The sequence below is a fragment of the Trematomus bernacchii genome, unplaced genomic scaffold, assembly GCF_902827165.1.
Source record: "Trematomus bernacchii unplaced genomic scaffold, fTreBer1.1, whole genome shotgun sequence".
Lineage (NCBI taxonomy): Eukaryota > Metazoa > Chordata > Actinopteri > Perciformes > Nototheniidae > Trematomus > Trematomus bernacchii.
In genome coordinates this window covers 5,875,012-5,899,781 of record NW_022987582.1, presented here as the reverse complement: position 1 = coordinate 5,899,781, position 24,770 = coordinate 5,875,012, and the positions used below count along the sequence as shown (strand labels likewise).

Below are 24,770 nucleotides of genomic sequence, written 5' to 3'. Positions count from 1 at the left end.
AGGGGTCACATTGCCTTGAGGAGATCCAAAAGATAGGTATGTACTGTAGATGGTTATGCAAAGAACATAATAATCAATAGTAAATACAAATTATACAATAAAATAAAAAGACAGTACTTTTTCAAGGCTGATAAACAAGCCTTACACATATAACCATTTCAAACATATTCATGTACAATAGCAATAGGGACCATGTTCGGACACAAACATAACATATACTATCCCAGCATAACACCACCTATTATTCCACCAGCAGCTGCAGCCACACATAAACTGTCAGATCATTGGTGAGTGGTTTATGACTTATTCTTACCACTAGAGGGTATGCTGATTCCACAGAAGTGTCTGTCTGGTGGCTATATAAAAGGCAGTTCAAATAAAGTAAGATCCCCTTCAGTGTCAAGCAATCTGTGCCATTGTAATCTATTGGTGTAGGATGATTTCTTTTGCAGAACAGAGATGAATATTTGGACAATGTCTGTCAATGAATATATTGTATTTTGTTGAAATCTACTAGGATTATTACCTGTAGTGGGAAATTGTGTGTCATGTTCAATTTAAGTAAAAGTAGCAATGGTGAATTATAAAAAAGTAAAAGTCCTCTATTCAAAAATCTTTCTTGAGTAAAATTACAAAAGTATTAGCTCCGAATGATACTTAATCCTAAAAAGTAAAAATACTTGTTGTGCTCTATGGCCCATTTCAAAACATATATAAAAAATATATGAATATTCTTGATTATTATTTTGTATGCATTAATGTTTCTGCAACTTTTACAAGTGGAGCAACTTTTTTTAACTTTGTATACTGCTGCTGGATATCTGAACCTGTAATTATATGTTAATGTCAAATATGTCAATTGTTCCCAAGTACAGTTATTGAGTAAATGTACTTGCACCACTGGTTAAACACAGGTGACATTTGATGTTCAATATAATACATTTGTGTTAGTACACCCACAACAAAATAAAGACTATCGAAGAGACCAATACTGGCCATTGAGGAGGACGAAAAGGAGGAAGAAGAGGAGGACTCTTCAAATGGTGGATTCAGAAAAGCTGGAACTGACCTACGACCCTGCAGAGTTGACCGCTGCTTCAACAGAGTCAACAAGCCATGAGTTACTCAAATATCCCTACTACACTGCAAAGAAACCTACATTCATGGAGGTTATAATGTTCTGTTACTGTTTGAACTTTATTTTAGAGAGGTGTTGATTCAACTGTATGATCACTTTGGAGGATGTCGTTTTCGGTGATGTAGAACTGTATTGCATTGCGCTGACCACAGTGTTTCTGTTATTTTAGCCACTTGATCAATCGATAGATAGATGGATCAAATTGCAAAATGGCTCATAACCTTTTTTGTGTTACAGTGGTGAAGCATCCAGTCCCCCATAGATTTAAGAAAATCATAGTATATGAGACCTGCATTATGGAGCTGTTTGTCTTGTGTGCAAGTGGGCCTGTGATGTTAAGACCCAAAGGATTGGTACATTCCTTTCAGTGGAACAGCTTTGCACCTATTGTCAGTACTCCCGGCACTGGAATAGCCAACCTGTTCTTGTTCAAATCAAATTATTGAAAATTCTACTACATAAACCTTCCTTTTAATTTGAAATATATCTTCAAAGCCATGCAGTTGCAGATGTTTCAATATGACACCATACGATAGACCACAAGACCAACACGTTTTTTTATTCATATATGTATATATATGTAGATATACATTTATATACATTTTATGTTTGTACAGAGAAATTAGGTTGGTGGAGAATTTACACATCAGAAAAGAAGATCTAAAGAGGAGCCTGCCATAATAGGAGGCACGTGGTGTGACTCTGGACTGCTATTATTTACATTCATGATTTTCTCCTGTGTTTTTACTTTAAGACTCTACCTGCCATATACTACAACGAACATGCTGACATGAAGGCAGGAGTTGGAGCCGAGCCAATGAAGACGGTGCCAACTTTCCGTAAATGTTATATTGCTTTAGTTTCCATACACATGTGTAATAATAATAATAATGTATTGTCCATGTTGTATTTACTATGGCACCACAGTTTTGAAATCCCAGCCAATAAGTATAAACGAAAGAAAAAAACACTCGACTAAGCCTCAAATCTCATTATAAGAACATTTGAAACAGACTTCAAGTCTTTGTCTTGTTCCCCAAACTAGAAAAAGCCAAATTAAGTTTTTGTGAATATTGCACAGGGTATGAAAAGGACCTAATGGACCTCATCTTTGAGAAACTCTTTGTGGACCCGGCACCATACCTGGATGATGTTTTGAAGATCCCCATTCCAGAGGGACAGTGCATAAAATGAGCAGCAGGACAAGCAGTGGGGCAAGGTCAGTTTCACAGTTCAATGTGTCACGATCTGTCTGTGTTTTATTTTGTATTGGTTGTCTTTGTTTTCCCGTTTTATTCTGAAAGGTGTGCACCCCCCTAGTCTGCTCTTACTTCCTGTCTCAGTGTTTTCCTCCTGTTTGATTGCCTGATTGTGTTCACCTGGTGCTCCTGTGTTTTTTCTCCCTCCCCACCTTTGTCTTGTCTTGTCTTGGTGATCACTCTTGCTGGTATTTCAGTTCTGTTCGTCTTTCAGTTGGTAGATCCTTGTCAATGTTGAATGTGTTCACTAGGGAGAGAGTTCTGGTCTATATGTAAATACTCTTTAGCCTTGAAATAAAGGTACTTTCAGTTAAACCCTGTATGGGCTCCTGCATTTGGGTCCTGCCTGCTTCGCTCACCCTGACGGGCCGTCTCCACGGCAGCGTTAAAAAATCTTGAAACGCTTCTGCCCATTCACTTTGAATGGGGTGACGTCACTTTTTTTCGCTTTCGCCGAAATGCATTGTGGGCAGGCGAGCGGAGATTCTCAGGATTTTCAAGATCCAAAGTTGAACAATGTTCAACTTTTGAAGCTGAGGAGGAAGCGTCAGCCAATCAAATCCCGTGTACGCAAATCTGACAGTTCAAGCTCTAGCCAATCAAACGGCGTGTATGCTGGGAGAGACATACCGCAGATCATTTCCTCATATTCCAAAAAATGGAGGAGAAATTAGCGGTAGCGAATCAATCACCCGGTGCTTTATGACCAGACCTACCGGGATATAAACCGGAGGAGCCAGGCATGGAGGGAGGTGGCAGAGACAGTGGTAGGTTTTCGCCTGTTTTGGGGAGTTTATATCCAGTTTACTTCGGGCTTTTTGGCTTCGTATGTCGCGGGCGGGAGATTCATGTGATTGGTTGCTCGCAAAAAATCCTCAAGCTTCAGATACGCCCACCTCCAAGATTTTTTTAACGCTGCCGTGGAGACGGCCCGTTAGTCCTGACCCTAGCTGCCTTTGGCGTCAGGAAGCACAAGGCCACAAGGCTTTGCTGGCTCAATACCTGAAGAGCAGTGGCGGACTGGCCATCGGGACGAATCCCGATGGGCCGGTACCGGAGTGGGCCGGTCGGATAAGTCACTAGCACCCCCCCCCCATTGACAATTTACTAGCGGTACTGAAGTGGTCCGGTCGAGATGCCCGGGCTGATTTTCAGTCCCAGTCCGCCCCTGCTGAAGAGTCAATCGCTAAGGTTGTGTAAACATACTGTATATCTACGGTGTCTCAAAACAACCTTTTAGTTAGTTAATCACATTAAAGTAATGTAGAGCATTCTGAAAACATTAAATATTTATTTTCATGTACAGCATTACTTGTAATTTACAGTTTAATCTCAATGTATTTTCCTTTTGAAGTTTAACATTTTTCACACTTTAATAAAAATATTGAATGGAGCTAAATGTATATTAATGGATAGGCCTACTGTAGGCTATTGTTAATAAACCCACACAAATAAACAACAATCAAGCTCCATTTGAACTATTATTTACCAGCCAGGTTCAGTGTAACATTTGCAAGTGCATAATCTCCCATTACGTATATTGTGGATGATTTAATCGAGAGTTACATAATATTAGGTAAAGCATGGATTTGTGAGGCTTGTTTTGCTCAGGCAGCCATGAGGTTGTGCCATGGATGTATAATAAGAGGGTTGTGCCAGATTTATGTCTGTTTTTTTCCGCCCGCTTAGAGTAACAACACCTCCTATGATTGGTGGATTTGGACCAATGAATGCAAACCTCGCTGGTGACGGTTAGGGCCTGGAGGTTTTCGCGCGAAAACGGGCTGTAGATGGCGGTCTGAACGTCTCACAGAGAAGAAGAAGGTCAGCTCTTCAGCTGAAGCACAGCACTTGACGGTGAGAACAATGCTTTTATGCTAATGTTTAATCAGGCTTTCAGACCATTCAAACATTGTATTGGTAAAGTTAAAGGTCAGTGTGGCCACTGAGCATCGTTATGAAGTCTGTTCAGCATCACATAAGTCAACTGTAACGTTAATTAACGGAGTATTTTAGTTTATTTTAGTTATGGCCGCTCTGAAGTAAAATGTTATCGTTACGTTACAATTCAAAAAGCCTATAACTTTCGTATTATTACAAACAGCTTGCCACAAACTTTAAGACTATTCATTAATTTACAATAAGTGTGACTTTCTGTATTGTTCTCAGTCGACATTATGTAATGTTAACGTTTTATTGCTAAATGTATTAGTCAGCTTTTTTCTTATTTTATTGCTTAATTATCAAATGAACGTTCACAAAGGGGTTTTTGTGCAGTTTCTCCAGTGTGTTTGTTTGTCCTGTACAGCTTTTCTATTGCCCCTCCCCCGCCATTTTTATAACACATCTGTGCACTCTTATTTTATTCATTGTATGCTGCACTCTGAAGCACTGAGACCCAAAATGATCTCATTTTTAGCCCTCTAGTGATAAACCCACATTCTTCATGCCATGCTGCAGACCATGCACTGTGTGGCCATCACGTGCTAACATTAGACTTTTAGTTTAGGCATCAGTAAGGTGGAGAACTGGTTCTGCCTGACAAGTCAAGTCATGTTGTACCCTGACAGATTAGTCAAATGTAAAGGAATTCTGTGCAACTATACTGCCATATCAATCTTATGCTGATATCGCTCATTGCAGCCACATGTCATCAAATTTAACAACATAAACAACTATAGAGGAAGGAGGTAATCCAGTAGACCATATATGCCTGAAACAATGTGTTTTGATAATAAAAAACAAAGAAGAGGGAATCTTAGAAAATCTAACAGTTTTCTTAAAAGGCCTACACGCATGCTTGACCAATTATCTATCAAAACATAAGCTGTGAGCAGCACCATCGCTGTACTTGCTTTCACTGATCTTGCTGAGAGTACAAGATTAGCATTCTTTAATATGTGTACCGTTGACTAACCAAAAATAACAGCCTTTCTAGTTTGATCATGTATTTGATTGATAAAACTGTCTTTTTTATTTTTTTTTAGTGGTATAAAAGAGGAACAATCCCTGCTGAAATGGAACAATTTGGAGGTAGGTTTAAACCATGCAAAATTATAATTAAAGAGATGAGTTGTCTTGGTATGCAATTTCACATGTGTAATGTTAAAAAGTATTTTAAACATTAACTGATTTGTTCAATTTCAGTATGGCTCCATTAAAAAGCAGCAGCATATAACTGTTAACTAGAAGAGCTTCTCACCAGAAAAATATTTGAAAGCAAACTTGCTTAAGAGCTCTTAAAGTGCCTCCTCGACTCAAACACGTTATTCCACTTTATACAAGTCACTGGAGTCGATGATCTAGTTGGTATTAGTGTCGCTAGTTGCAAAAACGATCTATACAATACTAAAAACCTTATTTTGTCACATCTTGTTTTAATTTCCCCTTCATAAGGCTGCCTCACAGCAGGGGTCATTGTTCTCATCTGACCTCTCCGACAGAGCAGTGACCCCTTAAGTGGCAGCAGGAGGCCGGCTTCACGTCCTTTAATTTTTCTTTGTAAGACAATACATTTCAATGGACACATTATCTTAGAATGTCAGTGGAGCGAGGACATAGTTTAGCAACAAGTTAATTAATATATTACTATACATTCAAATAAATTGTGACCGTGACTTTATCACAACTCTGCAGACCTCCAAGTGAAAGAGCTGAACAAGCGCTCGTCAGGACAATCATTTGAGGTCATCCTGAGCCCCACATCTCCAGATGCCAAGAACGTTCCAATGTCTCCTCTCAAGAAAAAGCCAACATCACTGGATGAGATTAAGAGGAAACTGGAAGCTGCAGATGACAGACGCAAGGTATTGTCAGAAATAATATGTTGCTAACAGTGTGAAAACTGTTAACTGAGCTGTTAAGCCTCGCACGTAGGTTTAGGATTCAGGTTCTTATTGCTAAAGTTCTCTTTGTCATTTTGTCAGAGCCATGAATCGGACGTTCTGAAACAGCTAGCTGAGAAACGAGAGCACGGGAAAGAGGTCGTCCAGAAGGCCTTAGAAGAAGACTGCAACTTACGCAAGATGGCACAGGAGAAACTCAATCAAAAGATGGAGGCAAACAAGGAGAACCGCACCGCCAGGATGGCGGCACTCAATGAGAAATTCAAGGAGAAGGCAAGCTCTTAATGGCACATCAACATATGTCAGGTTTAATGTTGAAATACGTAACACTACAGTGTTGTGATGCTTCTGCTTTTACACCCCAACAGGACAAGAAACTTGAAGAAGTGAGGAAGAACAAAGAGGCAATAAAAGAGGTCGAGAATTAATTTGTTTATGATCTGGAAAACAGTCTTTACATCTCCAAAGATAAGCTTTATTTTGTATAAACTCACACTCCCATTGTATTTGTTGTGTTAGTTCTGATTATGCTCTTCAAAAGTTACTCACTGTTCGATTTGGTTTGGATATAGTCAGAAATGTGTTTTTGGCAGCTAATTCGGTAGTTTTTGTGGTACAAATTATATTTTTTCAAGCATTTCATTGTAATTAGTTGTTCCTCTTACCTATAATGCATCATATAATAATGTTCTAGTACTCTTAATATTGTTGCATGTTTAAATATAGGCTACTGTACTTTACCAAGGTTCAACCATTAAAGTCTACTGTATATCTCCAAACTAATCTTTATCTGTCTGCTGTGTATGTGTTACGCTACTGACATCTAGTGGCTGTCAGGTTTTTTGAAAGCAGTGATTTTCAAGGAGGCAAACGATAATTTTGAGGGGCTCAACAGATTAAAGAGAGAAGGAAAAAAAACGTTTGTTACAGAAAATGGGGGAAATGTAACATGAACTCTACTTGGTTTTAACTTGGATTAGAATTGAATTCCAGTCTCTATTGTACTGGTTTGACCACTCACTCACCTTTTTATGTCGATTACGTAATGATTCCATTGTACAAATGTAATCTCTTTAGGACACTTTATTGTAAAATATATACGTTTTTTGCAGATATAGCTTTTGAATGAAAGGGGTTGCCTGACCTAATTGCTGTTTAATGTATGGCATAGACAGTTCAGCTAGGCCTTAATGTTGACTAATAGGTAAGTAAATTATAAAACATAATAATAAAAAAAAAAGATCTGCATCTCTAAATTACTTAGAACAATTTCAAGGTAATAAAATAAACTAAGGAGAAGATAACTTTACATCACTTGGCCTTAACCAACATGAAACCAATGACGATGGGATGACAGTGCTTCCCTTTACAGGCCCAAAAGGTTATGGACTGTAACATGGGATACAATTATAATATTTCACAATTCATAGATTGCTATGTTTCCTCAGTGTGTATCAATCCATTGTTTTTCCTTCTCGAAGGTTTATTGGACACAGCTGTGGCTCTCTCACTTGTAAGCAGTGATATCATCATGCATAAACAATTAAATGTGCCGAGCACTGACTGTTACAAGTTGCAAGAGTAACTACGTTGTCATGTATTCTTGTAGTGAACATGGCTTTAGAGCAAGGGTGTCCAAACTACAGCCCGGGGGCCAAATGCGGCCCGCGGACCATTTTGAATCGGCCCTCCAGCTAATTAAAAAAGTATAACAAAATATGGCCCACAAAGAAACTTGTGCTTGTCTTAATAGTGTACTTCTTAAATGTAAAATATATTACATGGTACCATCATGTGTTAATAAGACCTCTTTTCAAATAAATTCAGTCAATTAAAGTTGGAAACATTTTCTAACATATCTTAGTTGATAAGAAAAAAGCCCAATGACTTATTAACATAACAAGCTTGAAATACACCCTTCCTATTTCTCCTTATTATAATCAATCTGAGGCTTCTGTTTTAAGGGATGATCTGCCAACACTCACAAGCATCATTTGCCTACATTTGATTGATTTTGCTAACTTATAACTGAACTTATGAGGCAATAAACCTCTAGTGACTGGCCCAGCCCTTCATATGTTTTTCTGTATGTGGCCCTCGTGAAAAAAGTTTGGACACCCCTGCTTTAGAGGTGACATGGTGGCTCAGTGTTCTTCATCTATTTAACAGCAAGTCCAGAAAGCGATTTAATTCTTAACCATTAGTGGTTCATCCAGGGACGATATTTTGCATACACTGAATGTTTCCTAAGCAGTTCATTGCATCCCAGGCCTCAGCCATTTTCAGACCGATAAGATGCTGCACCACATGCCACGTGAGCCGCAGCGTGTTTGTTAGTAATCAGAAAACGTACACAGATTTGCAGTCAGTGTTTAGCCTGTCACCCATGTTGGAAATGTCACTCAGTGCCAAGTTACATTTCACTGTTGAGTACAGAGCAGTTATGTTTGTACGTGCTCACCAATTTTTCTAAAAGTTGCTCCTCTTGGTTGATTGTTTGATTTCTAGAGCAGGTAGAGTAAATTGGATTTCAGGATTTTATTGTTTTAGGTATTACATTTGAATGGGCAGGCACTGATGTGACATTGACTGTTTATGGATTCGTAAATGGAATTGCAATTCATAAATTAAAATAATTATAGTGTGCTCATTTTTCCATTAATTTAAAAGAAACGTTTAAAATAAGAGGTATTAGATAATGATAATTGAACCATGCTAATGAAGTGTAATGTAAAATGCTATGAATTATTTGCACACTAATAGAAAGTCACCTATTAACCTTAACTTCAGCATCAATATGAAATGAAAAGAAATATCATGCTGTGCTTAAACCCAACATAATCTTTGTAGCTGAAATCATTGCATATAGGCATATAGTTTGATTGTTTTCCAGAGTATTTTCAATATGATACTTTGCATTCACACTAACATAATGTATATAATGGCATATTGTATAAACATCTACAAATAGTTGCTTGTGTGTGCCTAGTCTGTATTTACTATGCACACACCCCCACACAATACTATACAATCCCATCTTTGTCATGAGTTGGGCATAAACTGCTGCACTCATCGGCCCAGAAAGCTGTTTGTCCCATAGTGCACTGCTCCTCGCCCAGCAGCAACACAGGGGACAATGTCTGGCCAGACTCCAAGATCCCTCTCTCAGCCTGTGCTGGATGTTTGGAATCCTGCTCATGACTTTTCATGACTTCACCAATTCATTATCATCACCAATTTAATCTGCTTTATTTCATAATATGGATCATGCTCTGAGCTTCTGTAGACACTTTTTCACATTCTGATGTTGGCCTTTAGATAAATACACAGGTGGCCTTAAACACATTCAATGTTATTTTAGCCACACCCTTAATCTGTCTTTGTTGGGAATACATACAGGATACTCTTGCACTTTATATGTCGTAGCTGCTACATTGTACTGCCATGTGGTTAATGCTTGTATATGCTGCTCATGCTCTTTCTGTATCATGTATTTATTTTTGCTATGTGTATAAATGTCATGTTCTTAATGTTGTATGTGAGGGACTACACATGGTTAAAGAAACTACGGATGGAAATGAGCTCAAAGCTAAAATCCGGCATATTTAAATTTTGAAGCATTAATTGTTAAAAATGTTCATCAATGTGCATTGTCCCTCTTCAAATAAACGATTAAATGAAATAAATGAAAAAAGGATTGATTGAATCACGCAACAATGCCGATCTTACAAAACACACTGAGAGAAGTTAAAGTTGTTTCTGAATGCTACAAGTGAAAGGCATAGGCCATAACAACTCATTTGACTACATAAGTCAAGGGGGATGGTTTTGATCCAGTCGTTTCTTTACTGTTCGTTGGATATCACCTTAGAAGCTTATGAGTTTAACTTTGACTGTGTATACATCATTAAAGTCTCTGTCCGAATGTATTATCTACAAGCTTTACATGAAAGGACATCCCATTTAGTTATCAATGTTTATGGAAAAATGATGCATGTTGTTAAAAATAGTATGTCCATGTGAAAAAGTTCCTATAAAGTAAACTAAAAGGGTGAATAGAGGGTTTGGGGAATATTAAAATGGGCCAAGGCCTTTGTATGATGACCCCTCTGTAGTTAAAAATAAGGTTAATAATACAATGACTAGTAGCAACACATGGCTTTTGAAAAGGTTGCATGTTTCATAGGTCTTAGTTAATAAAACAGATAGAAATGCCTCATGTGAGTGTCACAGTCATATGGCTGTGGAAGAATTTCAGTGGAGAGTGGGTGGGCTGATAGGCCAGGCGACCGCTGTCATTGGTCGAGACATTGTGCGAGGCGGCAGGAAGGAGCAGCACCGAGTGTTCTGATTGGCTAGAAGACCCGCCCGTCAACCTGCCTGTATCCTCCCAGCAGCTGCGCGCTGAAAGCCGCCAGGCGCTGCTCCCATCACGGTCATCCTTTCTCCGTCTTCAAACAATGTTATCTATATTCTCTAAACATTTCACCGACTGCTAAACTCAGCGCTTTGGATTGACTCTACCATATACAGGTATGTGTATTGTATTAGTGTGTTTCGTCTCAAGGCCATGCATTATTTTCCGGTAAATTGTGGCATACAGCGTGAAATACGGTCAGATGCAGCTCGAACGTCAGTTTTCATGAATGTGGAGCGGCATTTTGTTAATTCAACGATAAACAGCACACAGCAAAGGCTTTCAATGCACAGGGAGAATAGTAGCAAGCTTCGAGTCCTGAAGGGAGGATGAATGAAAATGTATTCGGACAGCAGATCAGATTTTAACCGACATGTCTATCAGGTGCGGATTTGCTTATGGGAATTCGCTGCAACAGGCCCATATACAGTAGGCCTGAGTTTCATACATGCAATTTGAAAGATTATTCCTTCTTGTAGTCGAGCATTTTTCTCTCCCTATAAATATTTTAAAGGAGTGCAATCCTTGCTGGAAAAGGAGGGTGTGGACATCGGATGGGGTTATGTTACGTAATCTCTTCCCATTCATCACTCCACGCCTTTCCTCCTGAACCTCGGCCTGTGTTCATCCCACACAGCCTCATCTCTGTGAGGCACTGTCTCTGCTCTCAGCCCTCCATACATCTCAGTAAAGTGCACCAACCCAGAAAGATATATGTGGCCACATCAAATCAATCATCTGTGTAACAAATGTTTACCACAGAACCTATATTTAAAGAAAGCCCTCATACCCCAAAGACAAATCAGTACCATTTGTATAGTTCAGATTAATTGCATCTGTGAGAACAAAAACAGAAAAAAACTATTTTGTTGCAATCCATTTACATCCAAACAAACCTCAGGTCAGGTTTGAGTCATTCTTCAGTGTTGTGATGATTTTGCAACTATTTGAATTTAAATGGCTTTGGAAGCAGAAGGCCTGTAGTCTTATAACTTGTATACATTAATGCTTATCTGTATGTATTAAACTGGGCTAGCCAAACCGACACCTGCAGTTTTGTATAGCATCAAACCTACTGCCTGTTGCATTAAAAAATCTTATTATATCCTACCAACACAAATTAAACACTGACGCTGTTAAACATATTGACTCTGTGTCGCGTTCTCCACTATTCAGGAAGTATTTCACATTTTCCATTACCAATACTGAGAATTTAGATAGAGGGCTTCCTTCATTGGCAGAATTTACGACTATCAGGGCAGCTGAGGTCAGAGCTTTATTGCACCTGAGGTCCTCTGGTGTGCAACAGTCCTTCAAAGTGATGCATCATGTTGTCAGAGACACCAATCAGATGGTCGGCCAAACGTATTCAAATGAAAACCCTTGATGCTGCACTAATCAGTATTTTTATCGTTAACAGTGGACCAAAATGACAAATGTGAATAAGGGTTGCCGTCAGTGTCACACAGGATTATCAGTCTCTGTTGAGCCTTTTAGTCTAGCTGGAAGAGAGAATATTGGAGTTGTATTTGTCATGTGGAAAGATACATTGATACTTTATGAATGTTAGTATTGGTGTGAAACTTTAGCTACAACAAATTTAACAAACTGATAATAATTAAATGTTGTATTGTTCAGCTTGCTCTACTGCCCCCCGAAGGCCACATACAAATCAATAAATGAAGTTTTATGGAAAAATATAATAAAAAATGTCTTCAAGGATCCCATTCATTATCTATTTGTCATTTGACTAGATGTTTTAAATAACCTTGATTTAGGGTTGCTATTAATAGTTATTATTGTAATCAGTTAATACTACCTATTACAATTTTCCTATAGCCAAAGGTTTTTTCAAATGGCTTGTTTTGTTCCAACAACTGTACAAAACAAAAGATATTCAATTAAGACTCGTACAAAAGGAACAACTGGCAAACTCTGGAACCAGACATTTTGTCCCCTGTGATAACATTGCATTAATGATTTTTCTGTTCATTCACCACATCCCCAGTACACTACTCTTTGCCTTTTGATAGTAGAATAACTGCAGGAACACACAGTACAATGTATTCATGTGCAGTCGCACACAGAGACACCTGCAGACAGTAGCTCAGAGCCTGACAGATATTGACTAACTGACTGTTCATTCACCCTTCCCGCCCTCCTCTCTTGCCTCCAGTTTGCCATGGCGACGGTGGTGATGGAACAGATTGGCCGCCTGTTTATCAACGTGCAGCAGTTGCGTCAGATCCCTCAGCTGCTGGAGTCGGCGTTCCCCACGCTGCCTTGCACCGTGAAGGTGTCCGATGTTCCCTGGGTGTTCCGCGAGCGCCACATCCTCAGCGGCTACCGACAGCCGGACCAAAGCTGGCGCTACTACTTCCTCACCCTCTTCCAAAGGCACAACGAGTCCCTCAATGTGTGGACCCACCTGCTGGCCGCGTTCATCATCTTGGTGAAGTGGCAGGAGATGTCAGAGACGGTGGATTTTTTGCGAGACCCTCACGCTCAGCCCCTCTTCATTGTCCTCCTGGCAGCCTTCACCTACCTCTCCTTCAGCGCTCTCGCTCATCTCCTCTCTGCCAAGTCCGAGCTCTCCTTCTACACCTTCTACTTCCTCGACTATGTTGGGGTGGCGGTCTACCAGTATGGCAGTGCCCTGGCTCACTACTACTACGCCATAGAGAAAGAGTGGCACACTAAAGTGCAAGGGTTCTTTTTACCGGCTGCAGCATTCTTGGCCTGGCTCACCTGCTTCGGCTGCTGCTATGGCAAATACGCGAGCCCTGACCTGCCAAAGTTCGCCATCAAGCTTTGCCAAGTGGTGCCCTCAGCTTTGGCTTACTGTTTAGACATAAGCCCTGTGGTTCACCGCATCTACAGCTGCTACCAGGAGGGCTGCTCCGACCCAGTTGTGTCGTACCATTTGTACCACGTGCTCTTTTTCCTAATCAGCGCCTATTTCTTCTGCTGCCCCCACCCAGAGAGTTTGTTCCCTGGGAGGTGTGACTTCATTGGGCAGGGCCACCAGATCTTTCACATATTTGTGGTGGTGTGCACACTGATGCAGATCGAGGCGCTGAAAACAGACTTTGTGGAGCGCAGGCCCTTCTACGAGAAGCTTCACGGCGACCTCGCGCACGACGCCGTTGCACTCTTCATCTTCACTGCCTGCTGCAGTGCTCTTACCGCTTTTTATGTGCGCAATCGTGTCCGTGCCTCTCTGCTCGAAAAGGAGGATTAAGAGTTCAAATGAGTAAAATGAGAGTCTTATTTATTTAACACGGTAGTGAACATTCATTCAAAAAAAAATCTGATTTTATTGTCTATGAAAGTTCTCAGTTTGTGACAGTGACTTATTATTTCTTCTCTATGTGATCTGCCAAACTACAGCGAAAAGAAAAAGAGTGATTAAAGGTGTGTTTTTGTGAAATGCAACGAAGAAAAGGGATTCATATTTTTCTGTAGCAATACAGGTAGTATTTCAACACTGGAAAGGGTCCCTGCAGCTCTGCTCTGCTCTTTTGTCAGTCTGTTTTTAGTGTAAAAGAATGTGGTTTTACTCATCCATATAAAAACACTCTTTCTGCTGAGGAGAGCAGGACAATTAACAGACTAGTTTCTTAAGATGCCTTTTACCAAATTGTATTTCAAATTGTATTTAGAGAAATCCGACTGTTTAAATCAAATTGTAGCATTTCAAATCATGCAAGCATTTCTTTTTTATAAATACATTCCCATAACACTTTGTATATTTCAGTCAGATATCAATTTCAACCCAATTTAAATTGCTGGTTTTGATATACAGTACATTTCTGACACTTTTGATTCTGCCCCTCTCTTAAGAGATCAAAGCAAGGGTTTGTGTTTCAATTTTACTAAGGCGCTAACACTTTGCCACACTAATGTTTGAACATATTCTGGGAAAGTTGAGAACCCAATTTGCAAACCAAATATTGTACCTCTTATTTAAAAAGCAGAAGAATAGGTTTTCTTTCTTTGGGTGATGACGTTCTTGAATAATGTTGAATATGAGGCTGGCACTCAGTATTGGTTGGATGGAAGATTACTGATGTCTCTTTGTTGTTGTGACAATGTTGATCTTTTTTATTCAAAGGGCTGGAACTTCAGCTTTTGCCTTTTCACATCCCATGATGTCAAAGCTTTTTGCGGTCATTGTTTTCATTGTCTTTTGATCAGAACTGAGTCACAAAAGGCGCTTCTGATTGGTTTTCTGCTTTTGGTATGTTTTCTTTTTGTATGATGAATATGTACGTGCCTCTATGCATGTGTTTTGGTATATACTGTGGATATTAAGTGTGTGAATGTCTATGAAAGCTTAGCCTTGCACTTCTTTCTTACCCTGTAAATAAGCTGTATTTCTTTTGAAAGTCGTTTGCATCCCATTTTCTCTCCACCGAATAGCACTCAGAACTGAATGCATCTTTTCTCTGGTGAGAAACGGCACATTACTGTCTTGATGCATCCATTCAGAGTGCATTTTGTGTTCAGTGTCCTGCTGCCTTTTAAATGGCTATGAATATATAATTTCATACTGCTGCACTGTTACACTGAAGAGTCCCTATACTTATTTTTTTCTCTTAGTTTGATGAATTTTGTTATAAAGAATATCACACAGATATGGCTCACTGATAATGTTGCTTAGATTTTTACCTCACAAAATCTTTAAATGTCAGAAATGATCTATATTCATTATAGCACTCTCTGTTCATGATGGTGTTTAATGTGCCAATGAATCTGTTAATGCTTCAGTGACGGTACTACTGAGAGAAGAATTCAGAGACAGACTGACAGAAGTTGATTTAAATGATGTCCTGACCTGACTGAAAACATGTTACCGTGAGATTTAACCTTAACGCTGGCTAAATATGAATATGTCTAACTGTTGGCGTTACTGACCTGGTCTCATCATGCACTGCCTGAAATCAACACTGTACATACTGTAGCTGACAACACTGGCTATGTTTACATGCATGGAGGTATTTGCCATTAATGTGGTAATTCTACTTTTGTGTTGATACTAACCCGGAGAAACCTCCCTTGTTGTGCCCGGTTTTAAATCATTTGGCAACAAGAATAATGCTCTCCCACACAAGGCTTGTGCTTTATTGAAAGCCTTTGTTACAGGCTAATGATATCCAATTGGCGAATGAGGCCTGTAAGTTCCCACCAGCCATTTCTGTGACATTGGTTCAATGTCCTGACCATCAAAACCACCAAAAATACTAGTACTGGGATTTAATCGCTGTCCCACATATTGGAGATTAACTGAATTTGTTCAATCAGAAAGAGAGAGCAGTGGATATTCTGTCACAGATTATTTTATTTGAATGCCCATTAAACCTGACAAAGATTTTAACTTGAATATAGCCAGCACTCACCGTATTAGTGAATGTGTGTGTAAACATAGCCTCTGATGCCATCCAAGGTTTCCCTTTTATCCCTTTATGAAAGCAGGATGAGAGGGACCAGAATGTCTTCTGCCTCTTAAAAAATATTTGTGACTGTACTAATATTCTGTTGTATTTAAGAAAATAAAGTGTTACAGTAAATTCCAATCCTCCTTTTTATTTCTCGAAGGTTACAAATGAAGGTTTAACCTCTCGTGGATGTTGAAGTTAAAATGGCATTAAGATATTTATTCTGAAAACTACTTGATATGGTTTGAATTCCACACTTTGATTGTCAGTCCGAAGATTCAATGTGAATTCTTAAGAATTGATTTATTGGACTGTAAAGACGGCTCTTCTTTCAAACAGACATGTCTGTTATGCTTGCAGTCATCATTTTATCACCACCAGAGGGCAGCCTTGTAGTTCAGTAGGACTGTCTTAGTCTGATAGCCATGAAAAAACTACACTAGTGTCTTATCTCAAGTAAAGCTGATGGTGAAGCGGTATTTTGAAGTAAAAACACATTTTATAAAGACAAAAGAGATATATATCTTTTTTATTTAAGAGCAAGAGCTACCAATTTAACCTTTTTTGATACTCTTTAATACAAGTATAACATAAATCATGAGGGAGCAGTTAGTATAGGCTTTTATTGGTAAAGGCATATGTCTTATGTGGAATAAAGTGTTGAACAGATTGTTAAATATAAATGCAAACAGTTCATAACATTCTGTAAATTGGTTTGTAGAAAATAGTTGTAGGCGTCTAATGATGTTAACAGTAACCCCTTCAGCACAACCAAAAACCATAAAAATAAATAAATAAATAACTTGATAACCAAATGCTGATATTTAAATTACTGTAGATGGTGCCTATGTTTATCAGAATTCGGATGAAGAGAGCTACTGTGACACTGTTTGCCTGTTTATTACTGCACGTTGAAACAGTATCACATTGTTACAACTGCCGTGGGTTACAGTAGCATGAATACAAAACAGATGACTTCTCGCCACTGTACAGTTTACGTGGTTCAAATATAAATAAATACATTATATCTTCTTGGCCAAAGAACTTTAAATTGTACGTACAACAGAAAGTCTTAATAACTCCAGCAAGATTTATTTCATCCCACAAAAACCAATGTTAACAAGAATGCATTCTTCCATTAGGGGGCACAAACGATCTGCATTACTGATGCATTACGGCTCTTTAAAATGAACTTGCAGGTCAATCAATGGAGTTCTTTAGAAATGCGATTTATTGATGGCTATGCCCTGCTGATGTCACATATCAGAATATTAATTTCAGGCCATTTGCAGCCTGGATTACTGACAGCGTTCTGTATGCCATCAAGTTTGCTGAATTAAACCTTTGGTGAAAATAAACACAAGTTAATTATTGTTGAACACATTTGCTTAATTGACTAGGAATTGCATAACATGATTAAATCAGAACAATAGTTGGTGTGGCATCTTACTCACACTGCGTCCTTGTGGGTGGAACATGTTGTTTATATATGCATGTGTGGATGAAGTGGCTCAGTTGTTAATGCTTGTTTTTGTTTACACATGTCTATATATGATATCTTTGTTCCTACATTTGTCTAAATATGAGGAAGTTTGTGTGGGTTTAGCATCGTTGATATTTGCCAGGAGCTTTGCTTAGAATGATTTAAGCTGGCTCTCACTTGTGCATTCATATAAGGTAACTGTCTCATCAAGCTTTGCCTTGACGCACACACACACACACACACACACACACACACACACACACACACACACACACACACACACACACACACACACACACACACACACACACACACACACACACTCATGCATAACATCTCTACCTTGAGTGAGTGGAAATTCATATGCTGCACCAATTAGAATATTGCTTAAGTACATTTTCCAGTGATGGAGAAGAATCATTGAAATTTAAGGCAGAAATGGGCTCCTGATGTACCTACCCTGAGTGTGATTAATTCGCAGTAGTACACACTTAGACAGTCTTAAATCAAACGTCAGAGATAGTGATAATTGCTTTACAGCCTGCTTCCTGTCCTCTAACTATCAATTGCTTCCCCAGACTCCATCAATTTTCACATGCCTGTTTCTTGAGCGTCCGTCCCTCTCCTCTCAGCTTCACTCCTCTCCCTCTTTCTTGGTTCCTCTCTGAGATGCGCTGCAAAGCTTTCTCCCCTCTTCACTCCCCCTTTGAACGCTTCATTTGCTTTGTATGATTTGTATCAAGGTTGTCGAGGTAATATTGGGTGGCCTTGGTCTCCTATCGTGTTTTGTAATTAAAGGTTTGACTTGCTAGAGGGAGCGGCTTTGTTCAGAGTTATTAAATCGCCTCGTCTATCTGCCAAGTGACAGAAAGCCAACTTATTTTTCCATTTGTGTTTTTTTTGATAAATCTCTTCTGTGTCGCCAGGTTTTCTCACATCCGTTGATATTGTGGCATTTTCATATGATTTCCTGCTCTTGTTATTACGTGGAGAAAGCCTTGGGAAAATCACTGTGGTATTAGGGGTGTAATCATATGAGAATCTGAACAATGGTTTATCAGACTGTAAATTCGAAATTAATCAAAATGGAAAATGTAATACCTGTTCTCCAGTCCTTGTAATGTACTCACTAATATGTGTACCCAGTCAGTGCATGGGAAAGTATAAAGAGCAGACATAAGTCTCCCACTCAAACCTCATTTTCAATAGTAGATTTATATGTCATTAAAGGAAAAAAAAAAGGTCTATTTGAAGTATACAATTTGAATCAATTGTTAAACTGAGAAAAAGATAACAACATGTAGTGCTGTCTACATCTACAGGATTCACCTAACATAACGCAGGGTTTTAAAAATATATATTTGTTTTTTGTGTACACTTACTGTAAAGGGAAAGTTTTAGGGACATTTATTAATCTGGTCGTTAAATATGAAGCTGAAGCTAAGATATAATTAGCTAGCTTAGCATACGTTTTCTTAATTGGTATAGATCTTCTCACCTAACGCTAAGCAAGAAACTGAATAATCATAGCATTTTCAAAAAGTCAAACTACCCCTTTTAATCTGCACAGAAACTTTTCAAAACCCTCATTTTTTATTTTCATTTAATCGTTTATTTGAACCGAGACAATGCACATTGATGAACACTTTAAACAAAATAATGCTTTCAAATGTAAATGAGCCGGATTTTAGCTTTGAGCTAATTTCCATTCGTAGTCCCGTCACATACAACATTTATGAACATGACAGTTATATACATAGCAAAATAAATACATGATATGCAGAAAGAGCATGAGCAGCATACAAGCATCAACCACATGGCAGTACAATGTAGCAGCTACGACATATAAAGTGCAAGAGAAGATAAAAGAGATACATAAAGTGCAAGAGGAGATACCCCTGTGTTAAAGTGCAGTTAACGGTAATTGCACGTCTGTTTTTTTCTCAACCATTCTTTGAGTTGACCTTTAAAACTATTGTGGGTGAGTGGGACAATCCCGTATCTCAGTTGGGAGCTGCCTTTAATGGAGAGTACATTTTGTCCAAAAGTGGTCCGTCTACGGTGGACCTCACAGTCTCCTCTGGTTTCTGACCTAGAGCAGCGTCCAGTGTGTTTTTTGTGGATGAATTCCCCTAAGGGAGGGGGGGCCAGTCCATGTAAACATTTATAAAAAAAACACATACTTTTTTTTTAAATGGTCAAAACTCAAGAAATTGTGTTTTTCAAGGATGGTACAGTGGTGGTATGAATTTGGCTTTCTGTCAAACACCTTGATAGCTCTCTTGTACAGCTGTTCTATTGGTTTCAGGTTTGTGGCACAAGCAAACGACCAGTTTGTCAAACAGTATTCAATGTGGGATAAAATCATGCAGTGGAGGTATGACTTTGCAGCATTGTCTCGTCTGCTCCTCTCCTTTGTGGGGTTCCACAGGGCTCAGTGTTAGGCCCCCTGTTATTCTCCCTGCTCCCTCTTGGGTCCATTCTTAGGAAGCACGGCATCGCTTTTCATTGCTATGCAGACGATTGCCAAATATATGTGCCACTCAAAAAGAACGACTCGTACTCAATTAAACCACTGTTAAACTGCCTTGAAGACATTAAGTCCTGGATGTCATGCAACTTTTAAAAATTAAATGATAACAAAACCGAAGTCATGGTTTTTGGTGCCCCTCGGACCACTCCTATAGACCTAGGATCCTTGGGCCACTCCACCAGGCCTACCATCACAAATCTTGGGATAAAGATGGACCCTGAACTCAAGCTGGGCAGCCAGATCAAGGCAGTCAGAGGCAGTAGTTAGAAACAGCTTCTTCCACCTCAGGCAGCTAGCCAAAATAAAGCCTTTTTTAAATAGTGACCTTTTTGATACAGTAATCCATGCCTTCGTCACCTCTCGCTTGGATTATTGTAATGCACTATATATTTGGATAAGTGCGTCCTCCCTTGCTCGCCTGCAGATGGTGCAAAATGCAGCAGCACGGCTCCTAACTGGCACACGCAAACACGAGCACATTTCCCCCATTTTTATCTTCACTCCACTGGCTGCCCGTTCTTTCGAGGATTCATTTTAAAACTCTTTTATTTACTTTTAAAGCCCTCAATGGCTTGGCCCCACCCTACCTCTCTGAGCTGTTACACAGCTACACGCCCGCTCGCACTCTCAGGTCAGCTGATCAGTTGCTCCTGAGGGTGCAAAAAAAACTAAGTCTAAGCGCAGAGGGGACCGTGCTTTCTCTGCTGCCGCCCCTAAACTGTGGAACGACCTGCCCTTGCTAATCAGACAGGCTCCCACACTGTCTGTTTTTAAATCCTGTCTTAAAACCCACCTCTTCTCCTTAGCATTCGAAACCAAGTAGATTGTTGCTTTTATTTGCTTTCAGTGGTCTATTGTTAGTAGGCTACTATATGGTTGTTTTTATGTTTTTATTTTTATTTTGTAATTGTTACGTTTATTCTGGTTTGTTTTGTGTTTCGTATCTTTTATGTGATTTTATACTTATTTTTATGTTTTGTGAGCTGAGCTGTATGATTTTATATGTTATGTATCTCTCTGTATCTCTCTGTACAGCACTTTGGTCTGGAGGTTTTAAAGTGCTTTATAAATAAAGTTGGATTGGATTGGATGGATCCTGACATAGATACAATCGAAGATGGTGACGACTGTTTTAGCCAAGATTCCAATATTCCCAAACAGTCAATATTGGACTCAAGGAGGAGATGTTCTAGCTGTTCATGTTTATTGCAAATGCTGCGGAAATTTAAATGTCCACTGAATAGTCCCTTCGGCTTGCACCCAGGTTCACAACTTTTTATATTTGCACTTGAAAATAAAACATAGCCTTCTGTGGAACATTTATATTGTTGTCACTTGACTCTTTCTTTATATTACTCCCTGAATTGTGTTGATTGCCATTGTTTTCCAGAGTCACATTTAGCAAATCTAATGAACTCTAAAGTGTTTGATTTATTTCTGGTGTAATTACATGTATACTGTGTATTGTTAAACAGTCCAGACTAAAATATAGATAACAGGATAGATGAAGCAGACAGTTGTGGCATATAAGGCACCGTCAGTAGTCGTTTTAGACTGAGTTTGATCTTCACACAGTTAGTGTGTCACCAGCTTTGTAAAAACCACTACTGAGTCACTGGTTAATATTCTTCTAATAAAGTCTCGAGAGAGAATCAACGTCTGACTTCATCACCTCACAAGCATTACATTGTCCTTGCTGGCATTAAAGGTCACCTATTATACAAAGTCCACGTTTTCATGTCTTTTATACATAAACATGTGTCCCCTCTGTGTAAAGAGATTCTGAAAGTTTCAGGAAAAAAGATTCTCTCTCTTTTTGTCCTGATCCATTTATATAAAAACTAGGGCTGTCAGTCGATTAAAATATTTAATCGCGATTAATCGCATGATTGTCCATAGTTAATCGCGATTAATCGCAAATTAATCGCACATTTTTTATCTGTTCTAAATGTACCTTAGAGGGATATTTTTCAAGTTTTTAATACTCTTATCAACATATGAGTGGACAAATATGCTTTATATGTTTGTTTATTATCATTTGAACAATGACAAATATTCTCATGAATATTAAACACAACAACCTGAACATTACAAATATTCGCTTCAATTCAACCTGGAACCTCTCTCATACAACAATACAGTGTGTGTGTGTGTGTGTGTGTGTGTGTGTGTGTGTGTGTGTGTGTGTGTGTGTGTGTGTGTGTGTGTGTGTGTGTGTGTGTGTGTGTGTGTGTGTGTGTGTGTGTGTGTGTGTGTGTGTGTGTGTGTGTGTGTGTGTGTGTGTGTGTGTGTGTGTGTGTGTGTGTGTGTGTATAGACACTGTGATGGATCGTTGGAGCTATGTGCAGCCCAAGGCATATATGCTTGAACGGGAGCTGCAATCATGTTGCATGTTGAGTGTGCTGACTTTTCGTACAATGTCCCACTGTCTGGCTACCTGCATAAAGTCAAGTGCTCGGCGCAGTTGTCGGCGAAATGTCATTGAAACAGCTCCTTATATCCGTTAGCGCAGCTAGCTAGCACCAGATGCTAACAACAACAACACGTAAGGTGTGCCTCGCTCGCGCGAGTCGCGCCACACATACACACACCGTCCCGGTCCTCCCGATGGCCAGTCCGGGCCTGCCGGTGAGCGTGGAAGTGTGGTCTGCCACAAGCGGGTGGCAGGAGCGGGGCTGTCAGCATCAGCTTGTAGATGGTATTTTAAACTCGATGCGCTCTGAAACTACGGGGCGGCCGAGGACAAAAAATACACATGCGTTAATCGCGTTAAAATAATTAGTGGCGTTCATTTTTTTTTTTTCCGTTAACGCGTTATTAACGCGTTAACTTGACAGCCCTAATAAAAACCTGTCTGAAAATGAGCTGATCAGATTTTGGCCACTTTATGATGTCATAACGATCTTTTGGCTTGTGTAACCATTAGCCAATAACCAACCAAGGTAACCCCCCCCCCACCTTATCACCTGAATCTCCTCCTAGAGCACCATTGTGTTCTTTTTAACCAAATATATGGGATTATGGGATGCTGCAATGCATGATCTGTTTGGTATTTGGAGCCAAACACTTCAGAGACATGTTTTGTATATATCTGAGACCTATAATATATTGATGAAAAACAGTAAAATAGGGGACCTTTAATATTGACAGTGGTGCTCGTACTGTCAGAAATTACTAAAAAGGTAATATATTCAGTCCGTTTCTAAAAGAAAGACTTCTTACCTGCTCTTTGTCTTCGCTGTGTCCTCGGTGCTACTTGCTTCACCAATCAGCTCGCATTCTGATCGGGCCTATTCATCATGAGCTGGTTGTGGAGATACTGGAGGCGCCCGGAGGTGAGGAGGAAGCACGTATGCCATATCTGAAGGTCTCTCTCTTGCCGAAGCCCGTAGCTGCTCAATGATAATGAATTCCCTCCTTCTGCCCTCTAACCTCTCTGTATACAGCGGGGTTACTGACTCCCAACACATTATACCCTGATAACCAGAAAGTGGGAAACTTTTAAGAAGCCTGGACATTGTGTTTTTCTCACAGCAGGCTTGTGCCAGTGCAGCTTAGGGGGTAGATGGACTTGTTTCGTGGGCGTTGTTGTTTGAATAACCTTTTGCTCACTTTTTGAGTGGAGGACTGACATTCAGAGCTCCATTCTTCTACAGCACTGTTCCTCGACTATAAACTAAAACCTTTCTGTGAGGTTTGGCTGTAGTGTCAATAGTACAATACTGGGTTCACACCAACAACTAACAAAAATGGAGAGTCACCGTGATGATACATTTTGTTTTGCAGATCACTCTTTACATAGCATTTTCAGGCAAAGGGCCTACATGTGTCTGCTATCATAAAAGTAAAACACAAGTTGTTTAACCAAAACAAAGAAAAGGAGAAATTAAACCTGAAGTAACAATCACAGTGCATGTGAGCACAGTGGAACATTTTTTAGCTTGGTTGCAGGGCTAAAAAAAAGAAGGCGTTATACAATTAGTTTTTATGGCAAATAAATAATAATTTCAGTCAAGCTGGTGCATCCCTGACCTTCCATGTAGGCAAGCACATTACCTCTTCAGGGTATAAGCGAATTTGGCAGAAGTGGTACAAATATGATACAATGCTTGTCTCTGATTTAAATGTAATTGAATGACAGAACTGAGTTTTGAGTATGCTTAATGTGTAACCCTGTGATCATAAAGAAACCCTTCCTGATCAGCTATAATGCATTTTCTGGCACATCCTTGGGCAGCAACCCTATCTTCCTATCCCTATTTGGTGGAATTCTGGAGCAAAAAACCTTACAAAGGCAAAATAAATCAAGCTATGCTCGCAAATTAGGCAGTTACAAATGTAACTTGTGTTACATGCAAGCCGCTGGTCATGTCTGTGCTTTGACGTTGCTTACAGAAATATCACTTTGACGTATGGAATATATGCTTACTGATGAATAACAGATACATGCAGGCAAATATCAGGATATTAACTCAACAACTAAAAAACACACCTTTATATTTAAATCAATACTGTACCATTGAATTTTACATTTTTTGTTTGTGTCCACATGCCTAGGTGATAAATCCATGATTACATTTACATAGAAAGATAACATATGTTAGAATGGCTCATCATTTCCTGTTGCACTGTAATGATTGTATTGCTCATAATGCGT

General features: G+C 39.3%; 2 protein-coding genes across 2 annotated transcripts; both read left to right on the top strand.

Moving 5' to 3' along the window:
- The first annotated feature begins 4,080 nt into the window (after positions 1-4,080).
- stmn1b (stathmin 1b) lies at positions 4,081-7,025 on the top strand. The gene is made up of 5 exons (XM_034127863.1): positions 4,081-4,254; positions 5,385-5,430; positions 6,034-6,203; positions 6,324-6,515; positions 6,611-7,025. Exons 2-5 carry the CDS (start codon positions 5,415-5,417, stop codon positions 6,668-6,670), a joined length of 438 nt encoding a protein of 145 aa, XP_033983754.1. The 5' UTR covers positions 4,081-4,254; positions 5,385-5,414; the 3' UTR covers positions 6,671-7,025.
- Positions 7,026-10,645: 3,620 nt separating this feature from the next.
- paqr7b (progestin and adipoQ receptor family member VII, b) lies at positions 10,646-16,235 on the top strand. The gene is made up of 2 exons (XM_034127862.1): positions 10,646-10,775; positions 12,836-16,235. Exon 2 carries the CDS (start codon positions 12,842-12,844, stop codon positions 13,898-13,900), a length of 1,059 nt encoding a protein of 352 aa, XP_033983753.1. The 5' UTR covers positions 10,646-10,775; positions 12,836-12,841; the 3' UTR covers positions 13,901-16,235.
- The last annotated feature ends 8,535 nt before the right edge of the window (positions 16,236-24,770 follow it).

Coding starts and splice junctions, on each gene's coding strand:
- stmn1b (XM_034127863.1), top strand. Junction 6,204..6,323: donor CTGCAGATGACAGACGCAAG/GTATTGTCAGAA, acceptor TCATTTTGTCAG/AGCCATGAATCGGACGTTCT. Junction 6,516..6,610: donor ATGAGAAATTCAAGGAGAAG/GCAAGCTCTTAA, acceptor ACACCCCAACAG/GACAAGAAACTTGAAGAAGT.
- paqr7b (XM_034127862.1), top strand. CDS start 12,842: ATGGCGACGGTGGTGATGGAACAGATTGGCCGCCTGTTTATCAACGTG.